Source organism: Rhincodon typus, chromosome 7 (assembly GCF_021869965.1).
Source record: "Rhincodon typus isolate 14 chromosome 7, sRhiTyp1.1, whole genome shotgun sequence".
Classification (NCBI taxonomy): Eukaryota; Metazoa; Chordata; class Chondrichthyes; order Orectolobiformes; family Rhincodontidae; genus Rhincodon; species Rhincodon typus.
The window spans coordinates 37843889-37866708 of NC_063338.1; the positions used below are offsets into that span (position 1 = coordinate 37843889).

Sequence of the window (22820 nt, forward strand, 5' to 3'; positions counted from 1 at the left end):
AAAAAAAAAAAAAAAAAAAAAAAAAAAAAAAAAAAAAAAAAAACGCCTGGCCTGCTGTGTTCGTCCAGCTCTACACCTTATTATCTTTGACTTAGCTGAGATGTTCTTTAAAGTAGTCTTTACTTTTCAATGCTACTGAGCGTTATCCAGTTGAGATACAGTACAAGTTACATGCATTGTTTTACTGTGTCTTGCTATTTTACCTGTAAGCCAACTCAGCTGTATCTGATTGCAACAATGTGGGAATTATCAATTGTCCATTCAAGTAATCCTGTAAACTCTTGGTAGGAGCCAGTGAACTATTAGAGTCTGTACTCTACATAATTTTCCCAAAAAGATATTTAAATAGCAGCTCTTCCTATCAACTGTCGAATATTGTACAGCTGACTTTAAATAAGTTTTACCATTCTTATGCTACTGGATTGTATTTGATTTTTAAGTCACTACAAGAACATATATTAAAGTTAGGAAATGGAAGATGGTTAATCATTAAGAAGAAATCACAAGGACTTAGCAGAGATTGATCTAAATACAAAGGAGAAATGTGCATATTGCTTCAGATAAATAGCATCTTGAGAGCACTGCTGTAATTGTTTTTGTGCAATGCTTTATTAAATCGTGATATTTTGATTGAATTTACTTCCCTTGACATTAATTTATGTGATTCACCTAGAGACTGACTTGTTTAATGTTGATGCCTCGAGGGTTTTGCTTAGCTTTCCTGGATTAACACCGAAATCATACATTTTGGTAGTGTGATGATGTAAGTGAGGTTATTATTTAACTTAGTGACGTTATGTCTCAGACAATTAGCTACCAAAATTTACCGATAAGCTGGCCTGGAATTTAACTATTGAGCTGCCATCAAGAGTATACTGGCCTGATCAGCTACAGGAGGCTGCAGCTATTTTGAGAACTGAGCAACAAGTAATGGACAGCAAAAGATTGTCTTTTTGCAGTACTGAACTGGTTGTATCTGATGGCCCAGAAGCTGATCCCTTACAACAATTTCCCAGGTTCATCTTGTGAATATTTCAATCTATCATAGAAACTCTCTTAGCTGATTATTGATTGGATTTGTAAAATATTCTCAACTCAGTGACATATTTAGGGGAAAAAGTTAACTAGTCAGTTTGAGGGTTGATCTCAGAGAGACAAATAACAAGACATTCTCCCATTTCCCAAGTTTAATACATGCCCTTGTAGCGACTTAAAAATCAGATACAATCCAATGGAATAAAGAGATAAAACCTATATAAAGTCAGCAGTATACTATTCAGGAGGAAGAGCTGCTATTTAAATGTCTCAGTGGAAGACTTAAGAAGAGTACAGACTCTAATTGTTCACTGAATCCTACCAAGAGTTTATAGGATTACTTGAATGGACAATTGATAATTCCCACATTGTTGCAACCATGTGCGTCTGAGTTTGGTCCACAGGTTTAATATGAAGACACACTAAAGCAATGCATGGAACCTGTACTGTATCTCAACCAGATAATGCTTGGTAGCGTTGAAAAGTGAAGACTCCTGTATCGAGCAACTAACCGGTACTGTAATTGAGCTGTGCATGTTCAGTGCTGACACTTGGTGTGGGAGTAGGGGGAAGTGGAGGGGGGGTGGGATCTAAGGGCATTGGATTATGTCTGATTAAGGAATGATGGGCACTGTCAAACTTGCAAAAATTGGGAAGCCATCTCCAACCCACTGAGTTGAGGATTTATGGAGGCAGGACAAGAGCTAGGTACCGAACAATATTAAGTATCTTCATGAGGCTGGCAATTTCTAAAGAGTCTTTGTCTAAAGAGTTTTATTGTAGACTATAGTTTAGCACAGACGCCAGTTTTCCACCCTTCCCTTTTGGATCATTTTCCTGTCCAGAAGCCAATCTGCACTGAGGAAGAACCCAGCATTTTTTTATAGGGTCAAGAAAGAGAGTTTAAATTAAAATGGATTTGGAGGGAGAAATAATGCACTCCACACCCACAGTGCCCACCTTCCTCTGAACACATCAAGAATGTTGCTGGACACTCCCCAAGGAAACCCAAGAACCTACTTCTTTTTTGCTTTTTTCTCTTTTTCTATCCAGCGATGCATTCTCACACCTCAGAATTTTCTAACACCAATTCACCTGGGTTTCTAATTCAATTTTACAGGCACTGCCAATGAAAATGAGGAAAGGGAGAGAGAGAGTGGATTAAATTAAAAGGGAGTTGGAGGATGAGATAAGGCATTCCACCCCAGTGGTCCACACCTCTCTGAAAGCTCCAGGGGATGGGTGGACACCATGTGGTCCCTCTCTGTGGAAGAGTCCAGCCTTTTTTTTAATTGTATTTTCTCATCAATTTGTTCGGGGATATTATTACACACCTCTGGAGCAAGTGGGACTAGAGCCCAGACCTCCTAGCTCAAAGGCAAGGACACAACCACTGCACCACAAGAACCCCTGGATCCCAGCTGCTTTATTTTATAATCAGAAGGGTTACCACACACAGCTGAAGGCTTTTTGCAGACCGCCAAATTACCCATAGGACTTTTCAGCCCCCACACTAAATTACTCATGTTGTTAATTAATCAATTTACAGGTAATGCCTGGTAAGGGGAAGAGCCAAATCAATTTTTTTTTTTAATGACATGCTTAGAGATGTTATGACACACTTCTGGAGCTAAATTAGAGGTGTAGTGGACAATGAAGAAGGTTACCTCAGAGTACAATGGGCCAATGGGCCAAGGAGTGGTAGATGGAGTTTAATTTAGATAAATGTGAGGTGTTGCATTTTGGAAAAGCAAGTTAGGGCAGGATTTATACACTTAATGGTAGGCCCTGGGGAGTGTTGCTGAACACAGAGATCTTGGAGTGCAGATTCATAGTGGAGTCGCAGGTAGATAGGATAGTGAAGAAGGCATTTGGTATGCTTGCCTTTATTTGGCAGTGCATTGAGTCTTGGAGTTGGGAGGTCATGTTGTGGCTGTACGGGACGTTGGTTAGGCCACTTTCAGAATACTGCATGCTATTCTGGTCTCCCTGCTATAGGAAGGATGTTGTGAAACTGGAAAGGGTTTAGAAAAGATTCCCAGTCCTGAAGAAGGGTAATACCCAAAACATTCCTCCAGATGTTGCCTGGCTTGCTGTGTTCTTCCAGCTTCCTGTTTGTCTATCTTAGATTCCAGCATCTGCAGGTTTTTTTTTGTCTCAGAAAAGATTTACAAGGATGTTGCCAGAGTTGGGGGGTTTGAGCTATCGGGAGAGGCTGAATAAGCTGGGGCTATTTTCCCCTGGAGCGTCAGAGACTGAAGGATGACCTTGTAGAGGTTTATAGGGGCATGAATAGGGTAAATAGACAAGTCTTTTCTCTGGGGTGGGGGAGTCCAAAACTAGAGGACATAGGTTTAAGGTGAGAGGGGAAAGATTTAAAAGGGACCTAAGAGGCAACTTCTTCATGCAGAGGGTGGTGCGTGCATGGAATGAGCTGCCAGAGGGAGTGGTAGAGGCTGATACAATTAGAACATTTAAGAGGCATCTAGATGGATATATGAATAGGAAGGGTTTAGAGGAATATGGGCCAAATGCTGGCAAATGTGACTAGATTTATTTAGGATATCTGGTCGGCATGGACGAGTGTCTGTTTCTGGGAGGTACATCTCTATGACTCCAAGCAGGACTTGAATCTGGGCCTCCTCACTCAGAGATAGAGACACTACCACTGTACTACAAGAAACTATCAAGTCTGCACTTTTGACCGTCTGAAAAGCATTCCACCAAGACCCAGCCTGCTCACCCTATCCCCATAATCCCGCATTTTTCCAAGACTAATCCACCTAATCCGCACATCCCTGGACACTATGGACAATTTAGCATGGCCATTCCACCTAAGCTGCACACCTTTGGACCCTTTCCCAAACCCCTACCTTTCTTCTTGAACTTCTCCTTTTTTTGCCCAAAATTGTAAACTTCATGTCAACTAACATCTCTCCGAAGTAGATTATTTGATGAATTTACAATTCCCAAATGGACCGAAATCGTTGCCGGGTGCTCTGGTTTCCTCCCACAGTCCAACGATGTGCAGGTTAGGTGGATTGGCCGTGGGAAATGCAGGGTTATGGGGATAGGGCGAGATTCTTCGGAGGGTCGGTACAGATTTGATGGGACAAAATGGCCTTCATATGCACAGGAGACAGTCTATTCTTCTGTTGTATGATTTTATTGTTCTACTCAACCAGGGCTATGATACTTAAGAATCTTAGAATTTAAGCCCCAGATTTTAATGAACTAATTGCAACAAAAAGACTTTTGTTGAAAGAATGAGCGGTCATTATTCAGAGCACCAGAGAAACAAAACAGAGCAGAAATTATTGGGAACTGATGTGGTTTTTTGGATCAAATACCACTGCCAGTATGTTATGGTCTGAGTGCATCCCTGTATGTTAGGTCACGTGACATATACCATAAAGACTGCGTTCTTTTGATACAGATGCTTCGATGCTTAGTAGAAAGACTAAATATTGACACATATCTCAGAGTTGCACATAGTCTGAGTTCTGTACTTACTGAATATAACTGTTACAACACATATACACATGGTAAGGTGAGTGAAGTGTTTAATGTAATGACTGGTTATAATGGTGGACACTAATGCAACTGAAACTATTGTTTTATCATTAGAGCTTTGAACAGTGGCTGATTTAGATTTTATAATAAATGTTCCCTTCTTTCCTTTTTTAAAAATTTTTGCAAGCTACAGAAGAGAAAACAAGGCAAAATACAGAGGAAAACCAGACAGACGACGATAGTATTCAGGACCCTCTTGTAACAATGGGTGATAAGATTAATAAAGAACATGATGAACAGTTCTTGGAAAAAAACACTTCTCCATCTAAGGTACCTGTCAACCAGCATTCAACAGGCCGGCCAGCTGCCAGTAATCCTTCTCTGCAAAAACATCTTCACACTGTCAGCTCTGATTCCGCTATTTGGGGAAATGATTCTAACCGAGCAGAGACTCTAATTCAACAGAGAACACCATGGAATGGTAACTCCCATTCACTGATTAGGTAGCCATGTTTTAGGAGAAATACATCAGTTACTTTTCAGGGGAGAATTACAGATGGTTGTATCCTCAGCAATATGGATCAGTATCTTCTCTTTGGTCCCTGATGTTGAGTATTTAACAAGAGCAAGGACAAAGGAGATGGAACAAAAACAGAAATTGCTGGAAAAACTCAGCAGATCAGGCAGCATCTGTGGAGAGAAATCAGAGTAAACATTTCGGGTCCAGTGACCCTTCTTCAGAACTTAACTCAGTTCAGAGGAAGCGTCACTGGACCTGAAGTGTTAATTCTGACTTCTCTCCACAGATGCTGCCAGATCTGCTGAGGTTTTCCAGCAATTTTTGTTTTTGTTTCTGATTTCCGGCATCCGCAGTTCTTTCGGTTTTTTACAAAGGTGATAGAGTTAAGATATTTAAAAACATGATCCAATTGCATACTTACTAATTTTCCTTTCATTTTCTTGCATCAGATAGTGCATTAATGTATATTTAGGCAGCATTTCTCAGAAATAACAGGATATGTGAAATGATTTCATTCATGTCGTGCTAAGTATGTCAACATAGAAAACAAATAACCGATTTCTGGGAACGGCTGTGGCAATATTGATATGATATTTGCTATTTGTTCACTAAGATTGTGGAAGTCAACATGGCATATAATTTCCTGCAACATTGTCGAGGGCCATAAGTAATGCTGTTGTGTGATTTATGTGTACTTCCTCCAATTTAACATGCATTTGATTTACCAAAATCAAGCTGCCTGATTATTTTGCTGAATTTCTCCATTCTGCCTGTGGTTGAGATCTTGCCCTCCCTCTGATTCACCACTGTAACTGTCCAATTTATTCCTATGCCTTTTCCATCATTGGCTTCCCATGTTACTTCATTCATGGTAAGAAGTGATTTCAAGAACAATATCATGCCTTTCTTCTCAACACTTTGCATCCGTTCTGAACAATGACAATAAGTTTAGCTATTTCCCCTTTGCTTGTAACTCCTTATCCATCATCCATATCCTTTGCCTCTGTTATGGAGTTACACATTGTCCAATTTTAACTTTGGGTCAGTTTTATATGAATGGCTGGTGGTGTGAGCTAGAAATTCGCTCAGTGCTCCAGAAAGAAGCCTGAGCTAATTTAGCTTCTAAACTCTATTCAAAACCTACAAGCCACTTACCACGTATTCCATGCAGGATGTCAGTAGGAAAGGGTGGAAAATTCCTAGGGCCTGGACAGTACCCAGTGACACCAAGATTAGTTACAGATGTCCTGGGGGTAGCTTATGATTGGGATGGAGGGGAGAGATCTATATCAGAGAAGGTCTGAGCTAACCTGTGGGACTAGGAGCACAGGAGATCTTGTAATATAAGGTAACAATTGCAAATGAGTTAATATTGAAGACTGCATTCACATCCAGCCAATCTGATGATGGACAAAGTCTTGGCTAAGGAAAGGCAGAACATCTTAGGACCTCGAAGGGGACAGATCTGTTATCCTGGGTGTCTCAAAAATCTTAGTAACAACGTCTGTCTTGCCAATGTAACTTGTAACTAGTTGCTATCATGCAATAAATTATATCTTGTTTAAAGCAGGAGTCCCTTCTTTTTAGACTGCTTCATGGATCTCCTCTACCACTTTAGAACAAGTCAGCCCTGTGGACCCAGTTAGAAAGTGAGGATTCTGACAGTTACCTAGCCAACCACATATTGGCAGTGGTTGGCATCACATGGTGATACAACACATGTCAGCACAGTAAGGACAGGAAAAGCTTTGTTTGAATTATCCTTTTCTGACCATGGATCCTCAAGCCCCTGTGGATCTGCAATTTTCCACTCAAGCTGTGAATCAGTATTCCCTTTAAAACTGAGTTGCTGTGGACATCCATTATTTTCAGTACATGATGCAGTTAAATATTATTGCATGCATGTAAGTGTGTTATTTACCACAGATCAAGGCCTGTGTTCTGGATTTAGCATTGATATTAAGTTAAAATTGAAGCTATGTCTAAATGATTTCACCAAAGCCACGTATGCATATGTTAAAAAAGAAACTTATGGTGTTGGATAAGTCTTCTTCTTGCCTTCTTGGTTGATTAGGTTAAAGTTACCAGCAGCTCTCAGTAGCTTCAAAGTGCATAAGTAACCAGGGGTGATTTTAACTGGCCCCTCCACCATCCTAGTAGAATTATACGTATAATTTACTTTTGCTTAAAATGTTTTATGTAGCAGTTTTCAAATTGTGCACTCTTTAAAACACTTTATCAAATGGGTTGATCTTTGTATGACAAAGAAAGAATATATTGCATTTCTATAGCACCTGTTGCAATTTTAGTTGTGAGACGAGAGTGATTGCCTTGAACATAAAGGCATTATTTTACTGAGAGTGTTGTCAAAAACTCCTGGCCAAACTGAAGCCAGTGGAAATCAGAAGGAATACTGTGCATTGGTTTAAGTGGTACGCAACTGAAAAGAAGATGTTTGCAGCTATTGAAGGCCCATTATCTCAGTTCCAGGACATCTCTGGGGGAATTCCTCAGGATAGTGTCCTAGCCCCAACCATCTTCAGCTGCTTCATCAATGATCTTCCTTCCATCGTAAAGTCAGAAGTGATTGTGCAATACTTAGCACTGCTTGCAACTCCTCAGATACTGAAATGATCAGTGTTCATACAGCAAGAACTGGACAACATCCAGGTTTGGGCTGATAAGTAGCAAATAGCAATCATGCCACACAATTGCTAGGCAATGACCCTCTGCAACAAGACAGAATCTAACCGTGCTTCTTGAGTTCAGTGGCATCAGGATCATTGAATCCCCATTATCAACATCCCAGCAGGGGGAGGGCAGGTTAAATCAACCAGAAACTGAACTAGTCCAGCCATATAAATATTGTGGCGAGAAGAGCAGGTTAGAGACAAGGGATTCTTCAGAAAGTAATTCACTTCTTGTCACTCCAGTGCCTGTCCACTATCTGCAGGTTGTCTGCATCTGTCCCACTGTCCAAGTTCCAATGCACCTGCTGCCCTTGCCCTTCTAGTTGTTAGAGGTGAAGTTATTTTTCTATCAAAGGAATCTTGGCAAGTTGTTACAGAGCATTTAGATGGTACAATGGCCAATCTTTATCCATCAATCAAAAACTAAAGCAGGTGACTTGGTAACTTATTTACTTGTTTTTTTCTGAGAACTTGTGTGCAAATTGTCTGCTGCATTTTCTAAACGATAACAAATAACTACAGAAAGGAAGTATTTAATTGAATGCAACGCACCTTGGATCGTAATTTTTTTTCATTTATCCCTGGAATGTGGGCATTGCTGGCTGGGCTAGCATTTATTGCCCAACCCTAATTGCCCTGGAGAAGGTGATGTCGAGCTGCCTTCTTGAACTGCTGCAGCTCTCAGGGCGTAAGATCACCCAAATGCTTTTAGGAATGAAAATTTAGGACTTTGACCCAAAGACAGTGAAGGTCAGGGATTTAGATCTAAGTCAGAATGGCCTTCTTGAGGGCAATTAGTGTACACAGTTTGAATGAAATAAATAAATAATATGTTGTTCAACTGGGAATCGTTCTGGTGAAATGTCATTAATCCGAAATATAATTGTGTTTCTCTCCGGCTGAGTATTGCCAGTATTTTCTTTCTTTACTATGGGGAACTCCCCCTTTGATTTTTCCCTAGTACCATTGGGATAGTTACTGTCCACAGGAGGCAGTCGAGCCCCAGTGTTATGTCTCATTTGAAAGGAGAGACCTTTGATAATGCAGCACTCCCTGAAGTGCTAATCTTAATAATCTGTTCAGGTATCTGGTATAGGGCTTCAATGCACAACCCTTCAACTGAAAGGTGTGTGTAGTTTATTCATCAATTTCCAGGTTTTCTAAAATAAATTTGAAGCTTACCAGCCCATGACTTTACCAGACCCTTGAGTTTAGACTTTTACCTCTTGTTTGCCCTGTGAAGAAGTTTGCTCATCTTCTGGTTTCTAGTTTTGTTTTCAGATGTTACAAACTGGTTGTGTTTTTCCAGCCAATCAGAAATGTAAAACCATTTGCTGCGGTGTCAACAAAGATGGCATTTTAGAGGTTACCACTGCTTTGTAGGTCACAGTTCATTGTCAGCCACTTCCTGAGCGGCCCAGAGATGCTCTATCAAGAAGGGGACTATCCCCAGTGCCCACCAGGGTACTCTGTATGTGTGAGGTCCAGATATCACATGGCCCAAACAAGTTCCATTTGTCAAAGCATGTTTACTCACTAACTCTCTCTGAGTCATTTGGAAGAATTTGAAATATTCTGGAACCAAAGTTGCTAATGTTGCTGGCTCCCAGTAAATGATCTCCCTTAGCCAGATATATCAAATGTAAATTTGCCAAACCCAATCAAGCCAATGGAAAAAAAAATCGCCAGGTCAAAAACAAAGTAACAACGATGCATACATAGTTTATTTAACATGCTATATTAATCAAAGGCATTCATCACTCATTTATTATTTGACAAATTTAATGGATTTTTTTCAAGAAAGCAACTGATTGGATAGATTAAAGGAAAGATATTAACTATATTGCGTCTGGATTTTCAGGAGGCAATTTCAGGGAGTTTCATAACACACTTGTTTAGAATATATTGCAAGAAAAAAAATAAGAGTATGAACAGACTGTTTGAAATTAAAAGTTATAGTAAATAAGGAAGGTTGTTTTTCGGTCTGGTGGCCTGTTACCAGTGGTATACAATGGGGATCATTGCTGGGTCCACTTTTGTTTATCATTTATATGAATGATAGAGATGTGAATACAGAAGGCATGGTTAGTAAGTTTGCAGATGACACCAAAATTGGTGGTATAGTGGACAGCGAAGGTTATCTAAGATTACAAAGAGATCTTGATCAGTTGGGTCATTGGGCTGAGGCATGGCAGATGGCGTTTAATTTGGATACGTGTGAGGTATTGCATTTTGGTAAAACAAACAAAGGCAGGACTTATACAATTAAAAGTAGGGCCTTGGGTAGTGGTGTAGAAGAGAGAGACCTAAGGATTCAGGAACGTAATTCTTTGAAAGTGTCATCACAGGTAGACAGGGTGGTTAAGAAGGTGTTTACCACACTTGCCTTCATTGCTCAGACCTTTGAGTATAGGAGTTGGGACATCTTGTTGAGGTCGTACTGGACGTTGGTGAGGCCGATTCTGGAGTACCATGCCCAGTTCCTGTCACCCTGTTATAGGAAGGATATTATTAAGCTGGAGAGGGTTCTGAAAAGATTTGCCAGGATTTTGCCAGGAATGGAGGGTTTGAGTTATAAGAAGAGGCTGGATAGACTGGGACTTGTTTCGCTGTAGCATAGGAGGTTGAGCGGTGACTTTGAAAAGGTTTATAAAATCATGAAGGGTATAGATAAGGCGAATGGTAGGTACCTTTTCCCTATGATGAGGGAGTTTCAAGACTAAGGGGCAAGTTTTTAAAGTGAGAGGAAAAAGATTTAAAAAGGACATGAGGGACAAATTTTTTTACAGAGGGCGTGGTTCATATGTGGAATGAACTTCCACAGCAAGTGGTGGATGCAGGTACAGTTACAATATTTAAAAGAAATTGGAATAAATACATGAATAGGAAATGTTTGGAGGGATGTGGGCCAAGCACAGGCAGGTGAGACTAATTTGGTTTGGGATTATGATTGGCATGGACTGGTTGGACCGAAGAGTCTGTTTCTGTGCTGTACAACTGTATGACTCTAAACAGATTTTGTATAGGTAATAGTGAATAATTTGAAATGGTGTACTCAGGTCAGAAATATATGGATCCATTTTTATTGTTGGCATATGCAGGTGATTCAGATATAAAGAGCAAAATTTTGCACTGCTCAAACAGGAAATTTGGTAAACAAGCAGGAGAAATATAAGAAAACTTCAGGATGTCTTAGGGAGGCTACTAGATAGATGGACATAAGTGCCAGATCCAGTTGAATTTGGATAATTCTGAGATAAATACATTCTGGCAGAAAAAGGACACAATAAGAGAACACATTTAATGTATAGCTCCTCAAGGTTTGGGTCAACAGAGAAAGTTGGGATTTATTAATGAGGGTCAGTTACCTGGACAATTGTTTGGGATGTAGAGTGATGCCAACAGCTTAGGTTCAATTTCCATGCCAACTGAGGTTGCCATGCAGGGTCTGCCTCCTCACCCTCCCTGTTCGCCTGAGATGCGGTAACTGTCAGGTTAAAGTCACCACCAGTTATTGCTCTCTAATAAGAAAGCAGGCTATGGTCCTCTGGGACCATGGCAAATTTTGAATTTTGCTTCTCCCTGAAGAGAAGTACAGTTAGGTAAAGCCATAAAAAGGCCAATAGATAATGAGGTTTCGTGTATCAGGGCGCAGGTTATGAATATTGATTGGGCAACGATTAGACTTCTGTGTTGGTACTGCATTATAAGAAGGACTTTGAAGACGTTGACAGCATTCCAGGTTTATTTACCAGGGTGAGGGAAGACTGCAGATACCAGGACTATTTCTCCTGGAATAACAAGGGTTAATGAGTGTTTTCAAATTTCTGAAGTGATTTGATAGAGTGAACAGCAGAAGACTGTGACTTCTTGATGAAGACATTATTAATTTAAAATTTATCACCAAGGCAGCGAGGACAGAGACCAGGAGAAATGTATTTTTATAAACGGCTTTTGGAGGAAGTAACAGATGCTATTTGAGGGGAAAATGGATAAATGTACGAGATGATATATTGACAGTGTTATTGATCCAACAAAGGCTCTGAAAGGCCTTCTCCAGTGCCATAAATAGTTATAAATATAGGTTGCAGCTGGTTCTGACTCACCAACATGTTAGGAGCTTTGGCAATAATGGAGTACATAGTTCAATATTCAAACAGTTTGAAGTAACAGTGCAGTCAATCATCATTTCTAGAAAGGAATGGTTCAAAAATAATTAATTTTCTGAGGAAGGGTCACCGGACCCGAAACATTAACTCTGTTTTTCCCTTCACAGACGCCGCCAGACCTGCTGGGCTTTTCCAGCAACTTTGTTTTTGTTCATTAATTTTCAGTGTTCACCTTAACAACGTTTGATTTCCTTTGCTGAGTTTGTAATACACGCCACTGCTCATTCCTAACCAAACTGACTCAATTTCTGTACATTTTAACTCTGCTTTTGCAAGAGCTCCCCTAGTGGTCTCCTTGCTCCTCATCTGTAACTTTTGACTGCCCAGCAGTACAGTTGAGCAAGCTAGAAATCACAAACCAACCTGTTTAGTTGATTTATTACAGAGACAAAAATTAAATGAAACATTCAAACATTGTTACTTTTATTACAGTATCACCAATCATATTTTTTCCTGAAAGTCTACTTCAATTTCTTCTGGATTCCAGTTAAAGTGTGCTATTGCTCTGAGACGAGGAGCTATTGTGTTAGTGAGCTGATTTATATGCACTGAGTTCGACTTTGTCAGAATGTTTCTCTTTTACATGGAAAAACAGCAGACGGCAGTATCTGCTTTTCCATTGTTTTAAGAATGATTGATAGCTACATTCATAATGCCTGCAACTTGTTCAATTTGTGTTTCAAACTGTACCAAATTGTGTGGTGTGGTTTTGTGGTGACGTCTGTGAATAATCTTGCATGTTCACTAACTTCCTTTAGCTTCAGATCAGAACCTTTGCAACACCCACTAGGTTTCAGTGTGGAAAGTACAGTGTATCTATTGCTTTAAATATTCAATTGAATACATGCTTACAGATACAAAAATATGACCTAAAACTGTAAATTGCATTTTCAGATTCCAAATGAATGTAAAAGAATGCTGTAACCTTAAGAGTTCTTGTAAGATGCAACTTAGTTTTACATATCAGCATTATTGGTTTATTATTCAAATTTACTAAGAACTAAGCTACTACAGTAAGAATTAATATAACCTCCACACCACAATCCCTCATATATTTTTAAAAAATAATTATGTTAACATTGACAAACTTACAAATATCAGTACCCTACTCCTGTGTTAAGCTGTAACAGCATTTACAAATGAGCTTACAAACCTCAGTTACATGTTCCTTTCCTGAAGGTAAGTTGCTCACAAACACCGTTCTGACAGCTTTATGATGTGTAGTGCTGCCACTGTTATCAGCTGTTTTCTCCTTGTTTGCTTCATTGCTATCACTACTACACTGAGAAAGTTCCCAAACACTAATATGGAACAACGGTTAATAAAACTGATAACAATGACTTAGTCCCCATTGAAAACTTGGAATCATGTTCTATTGCCGTTACTAGATCACGACCAGCCACTGAGGGGAAACTCAGAGAAATTCATGAAGCTCTGAAAGCTGATGAGCAATGCATTATGGTTGGACTACTCTCTTAGGAAGGCTGATGCAGATACTGTCCAGCAGATCCAGATGTAAAGAGGTATCATGAACAAAATCAAAATTAACGGTTGTAAAAGGCCTATTCATGGACATATACTTGGCAATAGGTGAGGCACAAAATTCTAAAGCAATTACAGAGTGGACATTTGGGAATCATAAAATGCAGAGCAAGAGCTCAACAGCCTCTATGATGGCCAGGCAATTTGAAGGAAATTGAAATCTTAATCTTGCCATGTCACACATGTGCCATCCACAGTTAGGTGACAATGAGGTCAGTAATGACTTCACAACTTTCAGAAAGGCCATGGGTGATTCTAGTAATGGTTTCATTTAATTTCAAAGGGAAGATATACTTAGTCCTGGTCAACTATTATTCAAGATAGATTTCAGTTTCAAGACTTTATTGAACTACAGCAGAGTCAGTGACTAAGTACTGAAATGAGGTGTTGCAACATAGTTTTTTCAGATAAAATGGTTCCAGATAACAGACCTTAATTTGTGAACGAGGAACTCAGGAAGTTCATTGCAGAAGCAGGTATGACCCAGGTAACAAGCTCATCCTTCATCCTCAGTCAAATGGAGAAGCTGAGAGGGTGGTCAAAACTGTAAAGTTGTTAATATCCAAGAACGCAGGTTGGGAATTAACATTGCTAAGCTACAGGTCAACACCATTACACAATGGCAGAACTACTCATGGGAAAAAGATTAAAAACGTCATTATTAAAGTGAAAGCTCAGGCTAAACATAACATCTGAGGACTATGAGAAGATCAAGGAGAAAGAAAGAAAAATACCTTAGCAAAAGATGTGGTAAACCCGAAAACACAGAGCAAAGGTACTGCTAAGTTTGAGACCAGATCAGAAAGTCTGGCTAAAAAATGGACAAGCAGAAGCAACAGTCGATAGAGAAACAGATCAACCAAGCTTATATATAGTCAGAACACTTGAATGAACATGTAGGGGAAAAAGAAAGAATTGGTCTGCCTTGAGCCAAGCAGCGAGACCAAATATGACTACCATCAAATGTGGGACAGAGATGCCCATATCACAGTGAATACTGTACAGGATGATACAACAGAATGTTAGAGAACTACCAATCTCATGTAGAAATCAAAACAAAGCAAATTGAAGCTACTAGTCAGACTTCCAAATTGTTTCAACCTCTGATGGTTTGGACTTTGAGAGATGTATGGGAGAGATGGTAATAATAATGTCAATGGTAATAATGGCAATGTAAATAATTGAAAAAAAGCAAGTTGCTGGTGTATATATCAAGTAAAAGAAACTTAGGGGTGTTGTAGTATAATATAACATCAGCAGAAGCAGTACAGCAGAGAGAAACATGTAATAGAAAATGACTTAGGGAGCTGTATTCTGTAATCTGTAAAAATATAAATGTAAGTAAAGAGATCACAGTATTGAAAAGGGTGAGAGAGTCTTATTCGAGGATGAGGATGAACTAGGACTGCTAGATACCAGGAGAGTTGTAACCTAGTAGGAAGGGAGCGAGCTGAAAGAGAATATGTATAGACACCCAATATCCAGAGACACATAGATATATGACTCAAGCAACAGCATATTAACCATGGTAAAAATGTGTTAAAGAAATACTCTGACCAAAGTCTTGGTATGATATCTTCCTATTTGATTTGATGTCAAATGTTGCTTTATTCGCTCCTATGAAGCGTGTTGGGGCATCTTATTACATTAAAGGCAGTATATAAATGCAAGTTGTCAATAATGTTTGCTACCAATGAGCAGTATGTGTAATGCTGACTGCAGTCAGCAAGCAGCATGAATTTAATCTGCATTGCAATGAACAGACATAGGCTAATTTTGTACCATAATCCAATCCCGTGTCTGTTGTTCAGCATTGGCCAATACATTTTTCGTTCCTACATAATAAGCTGTCTCATAGTGCTCGAAATGATTGAGCTTTCTTTTTCCTTTTGCCAACCGGTTGAATTATCTGAAGTTTCAGTGCAGCTGATCTTAGGAGAATATTAGATTTAGCCCTGTTCCCTTACACATTAGGTCATTCAGACTATTGCTGTTGTTGCTCTCCCTTCATTTCTAATTGTTGTCTATATACACTAGTGTGCAGTTCTCAGTATGCATTCAGTCTACTATTTTCTGGAGCTTTTATTTTCTTATCAGGTGAGAGTTCACTGAATAAGTATTTCATTAAAAGTTGCAGATTAATTTTGAATCACTGTTTTGGAGAACAATGTCTACTTCAGTTAAATATTTTTATTTCTGATAAAGTACTGGCTGTATTTATGTTTTTTTCTGTATGATGTCCATATCTCCTGTATTATTTCTGACATTTTACCTTACATGGTGGAGTAAATTACTGAAGTTCTGTCAACACTCACTGGTGAAGCTCTTTCTGAGCATAAACCGAACAGTGAGTGCTGTTGCAGCAACGGTATGTTGCAGTTGAATTAAAACTTGTTTGTGTCACTCAGCAAGGCTTGCCAAACTTCTTAAGGTAGGAGCTGTTGTGTAAGGATCTCAAAAGGTTAATGCTGAGGAGTGCCTTAAGCACCACCCACTGTGATGATGTAATATGGTCTTGGTAGGAGGACAGCTTAGGATCTCAAAGAAGTGAAACCCACGATCTGGGTCTTCTTCATAGTCTCTATAACAATATCCATCACATTAATGTAACTTATATGTCGTTGCTGTCATACAATAAACTACATCTTGTTTAAGCCAATAGTCTTTTCTCATTAGACTACCAAGTGATTTTCCTCTATTACACTAGACCAAGTAGGACCTGTAGATTCCTCCACTGAAAGAGTATTGTGGCAATAAATATACCTCATGGCAAGCAATATGATGAGCAGTGGTGTGGATTGGTCATACAACAGGAGCAATTATTTGTCCTGCCCTAACCGAAGCCTAATGTAGCACCACTTCTGCTGCCGTAGATAACTGCAGCTCACTCAGGCTGGATGAACTTCCAACATCTGGGAACTTTACATCTTAACATCTGTACGTGCCGTCACTTTTCAGAATTATAATTGGACCTCCTGGTGTATAATCCACCCGATTTTCATTTCCACTGTTTCTCTGGAACATTTGGTTTCTCTACGGTCAATCCTTGATGTCAATGGTTGTGCCCGGATGTAAAGTGAATGTCTTCTATCAAGACAGGCACTTAATAGTGGGTTGGATTTTCCAGAGGATTGGCAAGATTGCCACTACATTCCTTTCTTACTAATGTTAAGAAAGAACTGCATATTTTTGTGAGGAGCTTCCTTCAGAAATGCAGAGCCATACTTTAAATCCCACTTAGTGCTGTATAGTCAGGGGGAAAGCAAACAATGTACCCTTTTTCACAACGGCATTTGTCATATTCTCAAATTGAAAGGTCCTGTGTCACAGACAGCCATTTTGACAGCTCCTCAGAAAAGGTAAGTACCTAAGGTAAGCAGAAAGTCAGTTTTCCAGGAGGCTAGAGTGCACAAGTGCCAAGTGGGTAACGTGTCAGGGTCTGGGTAAGTGTGGGAAAGGGTATCGAGTGCCCAAGGGAGAGGGTGGGTTAGGATCCTTGGGGAAGAAGGGTATTGTCAAGTCCCTGGAGATGGGAGTGGGGATCGGATCCCGGGGAGGGATGGAATTGTGTGGGCAGGCTTCAGCAATGGGAGGGGGAGAGACAGTTTCAGGTGCCATAGGGGGCATTGGGAGGGAATTTCATGACCCGAGGGTGGAAGTTAGTCCTGGCTGTAGGATTGGGGTTTAGGGTGTGGGAAGGTAGTGTTAAATCACAGGCAAAGGGGTGTTTCAGGTCTGGGTTGAAGAGGGAACTGTCATGTAAGGATTTAGAGGTGTAAGGAGTCTGAAAGAGGTGTAGTTGTAGATGAATGTTGTAAGTTGGGTTCGGTTTAATAGTTACTCAGAAGGCTGTATCAGGTTTTTAATTATCAAGTTTTTCCTGAGTTGCTACTTACTGCAACGAGTTCTGCAATTTAAATGAATACTTTCAAAGGGTTCCAGGAGTAAAGGAATTACCTGATGGAGACTTAAATTTGCTAGGCAGTTCCTTAGGAGTCCATTATGATATGGATTCTATGACATGGACATACGCAACTCCCATGTATACTCCGGAAATGATTAAGTGGCCATATTTTCAGGACAAACAACTTTTCCGACTGCACTGAGATCACGGAGGGGTCACACAATTTCTAGAATGCCAATCAAAGTGTCATTCTTTCATTCTTCCAGGAAATTGGACAGCAAGTGTATAGATAAGAAACAATTGGTTTGAGTATATAGGTAGATTTTAAAGTCTCACACCCAATCGAAACAGGAAAGTAGTATGTGACAGTATTAGGAAATGACTTTTTGATCCATTATCACAGGGATTGTTGCCTATGTGTGTAACACTGAGCTGCTGACATGCCTGCCTGAGTCAGGCATTTGACTCATTTAAAACGTTAATCAGCAACCTATGATGGATGAAACTCAATTGTAATTTTAGGCCAGCAGTGGACAGAGTAAGCACTAATTGCCTGTGCTACAAAAGAAGAAATTTTTTTTGTGACTGGCAGAACAGAATTGAATGAAGCATAGTATCCAATGCCGAGGCTAATTTCTCAGGAAGAGAATAATAGTAGAGACTTTTATTGAAGTACTGCCACTAACATTTAGAAACCTTCTATCCGTCTCTTGTGTAACATGCATGTTTTTGTAAGAGCACTTAGTCTGAACTTGAACTGTTACTTTCAGGGGAGACGGAACACTTTAAGGACTCAGAAGATTCAATGAAAAATAGCAAAGGTTTACTGGAGCAAAAGGCTGCTTTTATACACAACTAGTTCAGAAAAACTTCCGAGGATACAGCCCTACATGGATACTGAGGTGATGATGACATTTATTTTCATGTAAACTTGGTTAGACTTATTTGGGTTGCAACTGAACAACTGAAGCCTGAATGGAAAAAGTGTAATATGACTCTTGCAATCATGTGTGAAGAATTAATTCACACAGGTGTCCCTTTGCTATCCTCTTGCTTCAGAACTCTGATGTATGTAACTCCAAGCAGTGATTGTTTTTCTCCAATAGTTCGAGTATCTACTCTTGATTCGATTGTAAGCTGAGTCCCAAGTCTGTTTGCATGCAGACTTGTTAGGTTTGGTGCGGTGAATTTTGTGATTCCTCCATATTTGTAAAGTTGAGTTGTTCTGTAAACTATTACACCAGTTTAGCTCTTTGAGCTGTGTAAAATATTTGCAGAACAGAGCACAACAAATGTTGATTGTCAAGAAACCTGTTGCAAAACATCCTCAACTTGGTTCAAACCTTCAGTGATTGATTTAAGAATGACAACATGTAGGGAGGAAGAAAATCTCCACATAAGTGAAAAGATTCAGGCAGGTTTATGAATTGCTGGTCTTTCTATGCAGAGGACCAGAATACAAGGCAGAAGGAAGTCATGGTTCAGCTGTACAAAATCCTGGTCAGACCACCTCATGCAAAGAAAATACCGACCTGACAGGAAATGCAGCATAACTTTAGCAGAATGTTACCTGGAATCCAGGGATTTAATTATGAGGAAAAGCTATATAAACTGGGGTTTTATTCCTTCGATTATGGAAGGCTAAGAGGTTATTTTAAGATATTGAGGTAAACACCAATAAAAAAGTGAAATTTTGCAGACATTTGAAATCTGAAGTAAAGTTAGAAAATGATGAAAATATTCAAAAGGCAAGTAAGCATCTGTGATGAGAAACAGATCATATTTTGGACTGAAATTTTGTTGAAAAATTACATAGAGCCATACAGCACAGATACAGACCCTTCGGTCCAACTTGTCCATGCCGATTAAGTTTCCCAACTAAATTAATCCTACTTTCCTGCATTTGGCCCATATACCTCTAAACCTTTCCTATTCATGTACCAATCCAAAAGTCTTTTAAATGTTGTAACTGTACCTGCATCTCTACTTCCTCTGGCAGTTCATTCCACACATGAACTATCCTCTGTGTGACAAATTTGAATCTTATTAGTGAGATTACAAATACTACAATTGAAATCTAGTATAGAGGAATGGGAGGGTTGGGGATGGGGTTAGCGGGTGAGTCGTTATATAAAAAGGGAAGGTTAAACAGTCCGGTCCTGTAATCATTAGAAATTAGAAGAATAAGATGTCATGTTAGTGAGTCATGTTAGATTCTGAGAGGAAAGGATGTTTCACCTAAGTTTCACCCAAGATGTTTCACCTCAGTTCTGAGGAAGGGTCACCGGACCCAAAACATTAACTTTGATTTTTTGTTTCACAGATGCTGCCAGACCTGCTGAGCTTTTCCAGCAACTTCTGTTTGTTTTCCCACCTAAAGACTAGAAATAGGAAACATAGTTTGACAAAAAGGGGTCTTCCACTTAAGATGGACATGCGGAGAATTCTTTTCTCTCAGAAGGTCGTGAGTCTTTGGAACTATCTCCCACGAGTAGGGGAGGCAGACTCATTGAATATTTTTAAGGCAGAGGTAGATAGATCACTGACTCACAAGAGTGTTAGAGGTTATCGGGGATAAGTGGGAATGTGGAGCTGAAGCTACAGTCAGATCAAACAGACAGAGTAGACTGGAGGAGCTGAGTGGTTTATTCCTGCTCCTATTTCATATGTGCATAAGTACATAAATACTTAGGTTTTGCTCCTGAAAATGTCTGGTTGAGGAGTGGCAGGTGGGGTTCAATTTGTATTTTGATAAAACAAACAAGGGCAGGACTTATACAGTTAATTGTAGGGCCCTGGGTCACGTTGTTGAACACAGAGACCTAGATGTTCAGGCACATTATTCTTTAAAAGTTTCATCACAGTTAGATAGGGGGGTTAAGAAGGCATTTAGCATGCTTACCTTCATTGCTCAGATCTTTGGGTATAGGAGTTGAGACATCATGTTGAGGTTGTAGAGGTTGTAAAGGATATTGGTGGGGTCACTTCTGAAGTACTGTGTACAGTTCTGGTCACTCTACTGTAGAAAGGATATTATGAAATTGGAGAGGGGTCAGAAAAGATTTACCAGGATGCTGCCAGAACTGGAGGGTTTGAGTTATAAGGATAGGCTGGGACTTTTTTCACTGGAGCGTAGGATGTTGACTGGTGACCATATAAAGGTTTATAAAATACTGAGGGGCATACATAAGGTGAATAGCAGAGGTCTTTTCCCTAGGGTGGGGAGTTCAAAACTAGGGTATATTTTTTAAGGTGAGAGGAGAAAGATTTACAAGGATTTAAAAGGGATTTGCAAGGATGTTGCCAGGGTTGAATGTTTGAGTTATAGGGAGAGGCTGAATAGGCTGGAACTATTTTCCCTGGAGTGTCTGAGACTGAAGTTTACAAAATCATGAGGGGCATGAATAGGGTGAATAGCCAAGGTCTTTTTCCCAGGGTAGGTGAGGAGGGGGCAGTGGGTGAGTTAGCGGTTAGTGGGTGAGGTAGCGGGCAGTGGGTGAGGTAGGGGGCAGTGGGTGAGATAGGGGGCAGTGGGTGAGGTAGGGGGCAGTTGGTGAGGTAGGGGGCAGTGGGTGAGTTGGGGGCAGTGGGTGAGGTAGGGGGGCAGTGGGTGAAAGCAGGCAGTTTAGTTTTTTTTTGTTAATGCCTCTTCTCTTTACCACTTGCTGTATTGATTTAAATTATAGGATTCCAACTAACTTTACCCCTTCAGAATAAATGAACAATGAATCACACGCTTCTTGTTTCACTGCTCATAGTGTCCCTTAATTAATTATAAGATAGATGCTTCCAGATCGTTTTAAAAATGTTCCATTTTTCTACATTCCAGCACTTGTCTCACCTGTCTCACCCACTGCCCCCTATCTCACCCACTGCCCCCTCCTCACCCACTGCCCCCTACCTGGTGGGTGAAAGCGGGCAGTGGGTGAGACAGGGGCAGTGGGTAAGTGAGGGGGCAGTGGGTAAAGTATGGGGCAGTGGGTAAAGTAGGGACCAGTGGATGAGATGGGGCAGTATCTCCTTCAAGAGTTGACACTTGAAAGTTTGAAATAAAATCAAATGGTGACATCACGGTTTGCCATAAATTAATTGTTTTGTGACTAATTCCTGTTAGCGAGAGTGTGTAAAGTGCTGGAATGTAGAAAAATGGAACATTTTTAAAACGATCTGGAAGTATCTATCTTACAATTAATTAAGGGACACTATGAGCAGTGAAACAAGAAGCGTGTGATTCATTGTTCATTTATTCTGAAGGGGTAAAGTTAGTTGGAATCCTATAATCCTATAATCCACTGCCCCCTACCTCACCCATTGCCCGCTACCTCACCCACTAACCGCTAACTCACCCACTGCCCCCTCCTCACCTACTGCCCCACCTCACCCACTGTCTGGTACCTCAAGCACAGAAAACACCTCAGCCTATGCTCCCACCTCACCCACTGTCCCGTCCTCAACCAGTGCCCCACCTCACCCACCACAACTGTGTCTCTCCATCAAGCCCTGCTCTCTCCACTAGGTGCACCTTTTTCTCTGCCCCTCTCTCCACTGGGTCCCCCACTCTTTCTGCTGGATATATCTATTACTGCCCTGTTTCCCACTTGGAAGTTGTTCCCTTTCCCTTTGTTGTTTGAACTTGCTGGGTTTGCTTTGCTCCATGTTGGTAGAGTTCTGAAATGCTCTTATGCAATTGGAAATTGATGCCTCAAAATTAGCAGCGTAATTTTAAAAACTGAGATTGATGGATTATTTTTTGTTAAACAAAGGTACAATGGAGCAAGGGCTGGTGTACAGAGTTTTGTCACATTGAATGGTGAAACAGGCTTGAGGAACTAAATGAAGGGTCCAGACCCGAAATGTCAGCTTCCCTGCTCCTCTGATGCTGCCTGGCCTGCTGTGTTCATCCACCTCTACACCTTGTTATCTATACATGAGGAACTAAATGTTTGATTCCTGTTCCTGTGTGTATCATAGCTGACAGACCTCATGCTTTAAGTGGAGTCATGCCCTTTTGTACATCAATTGTTCAATGTTTATCATGGTACTAGAATATATAATACTTTGAAAACACTGCACGTGCAAACTTTAAGTACTCTCATGTGTTTGTATTGAGTACATTTGAATAATGCATGACATCAATCAATATATTGTCAAAACCAGCTAATGTCAGCTAAGTACAATGAACATTTATTAAGAAGCAATGTAGATGTTCCTCACAATAGGGTAAATAAAGAATATAATTGACCCCCTTTTATTTTAGGGGGCAGTTAACTCAGTTGGCTGGTTTGCGATGCAGCTTGATGCCGAAAGCATGGGTTCAATTCCCAGACTGGCTGAGGTTACTATGAGGGTCTCATCTTCTCTGCCTCTCCCCTCGCCTGAAGCATGGTGACCTTCAGGTTTAACTGACCACTAATCATCTCTCTGTAGAGAGAACACAGCCATATGCT

General features: G+C 40.2%; 1 protein-coding gene across 1 annotated transcript in view; it reads left to right on the forward strand.

Moving 5' to 3' along the window:
- The window catches only part of pde1a (phosphodiesterase 1A, calmodulin-dependent), a 477849-nt gene that overhangs the window by 448035 nt on the left and 6994 nt on the right, over positions 1–22820 (forward strand). The window contains exons 17-18 of the mRNA XM_048599192.1: positions 4742–5029; positions 18144–18275. Coding sequence (XP_048455149.1) covers positions 4742–5029; positions 18144–18232 — 377 coding nt within the window. The 3' untranslated portion in view covers positions 18233–18275. The remainder of the gene's footprint in view (positions 1–4741; positions 5030–18143; positions 18276–22820) is intronic.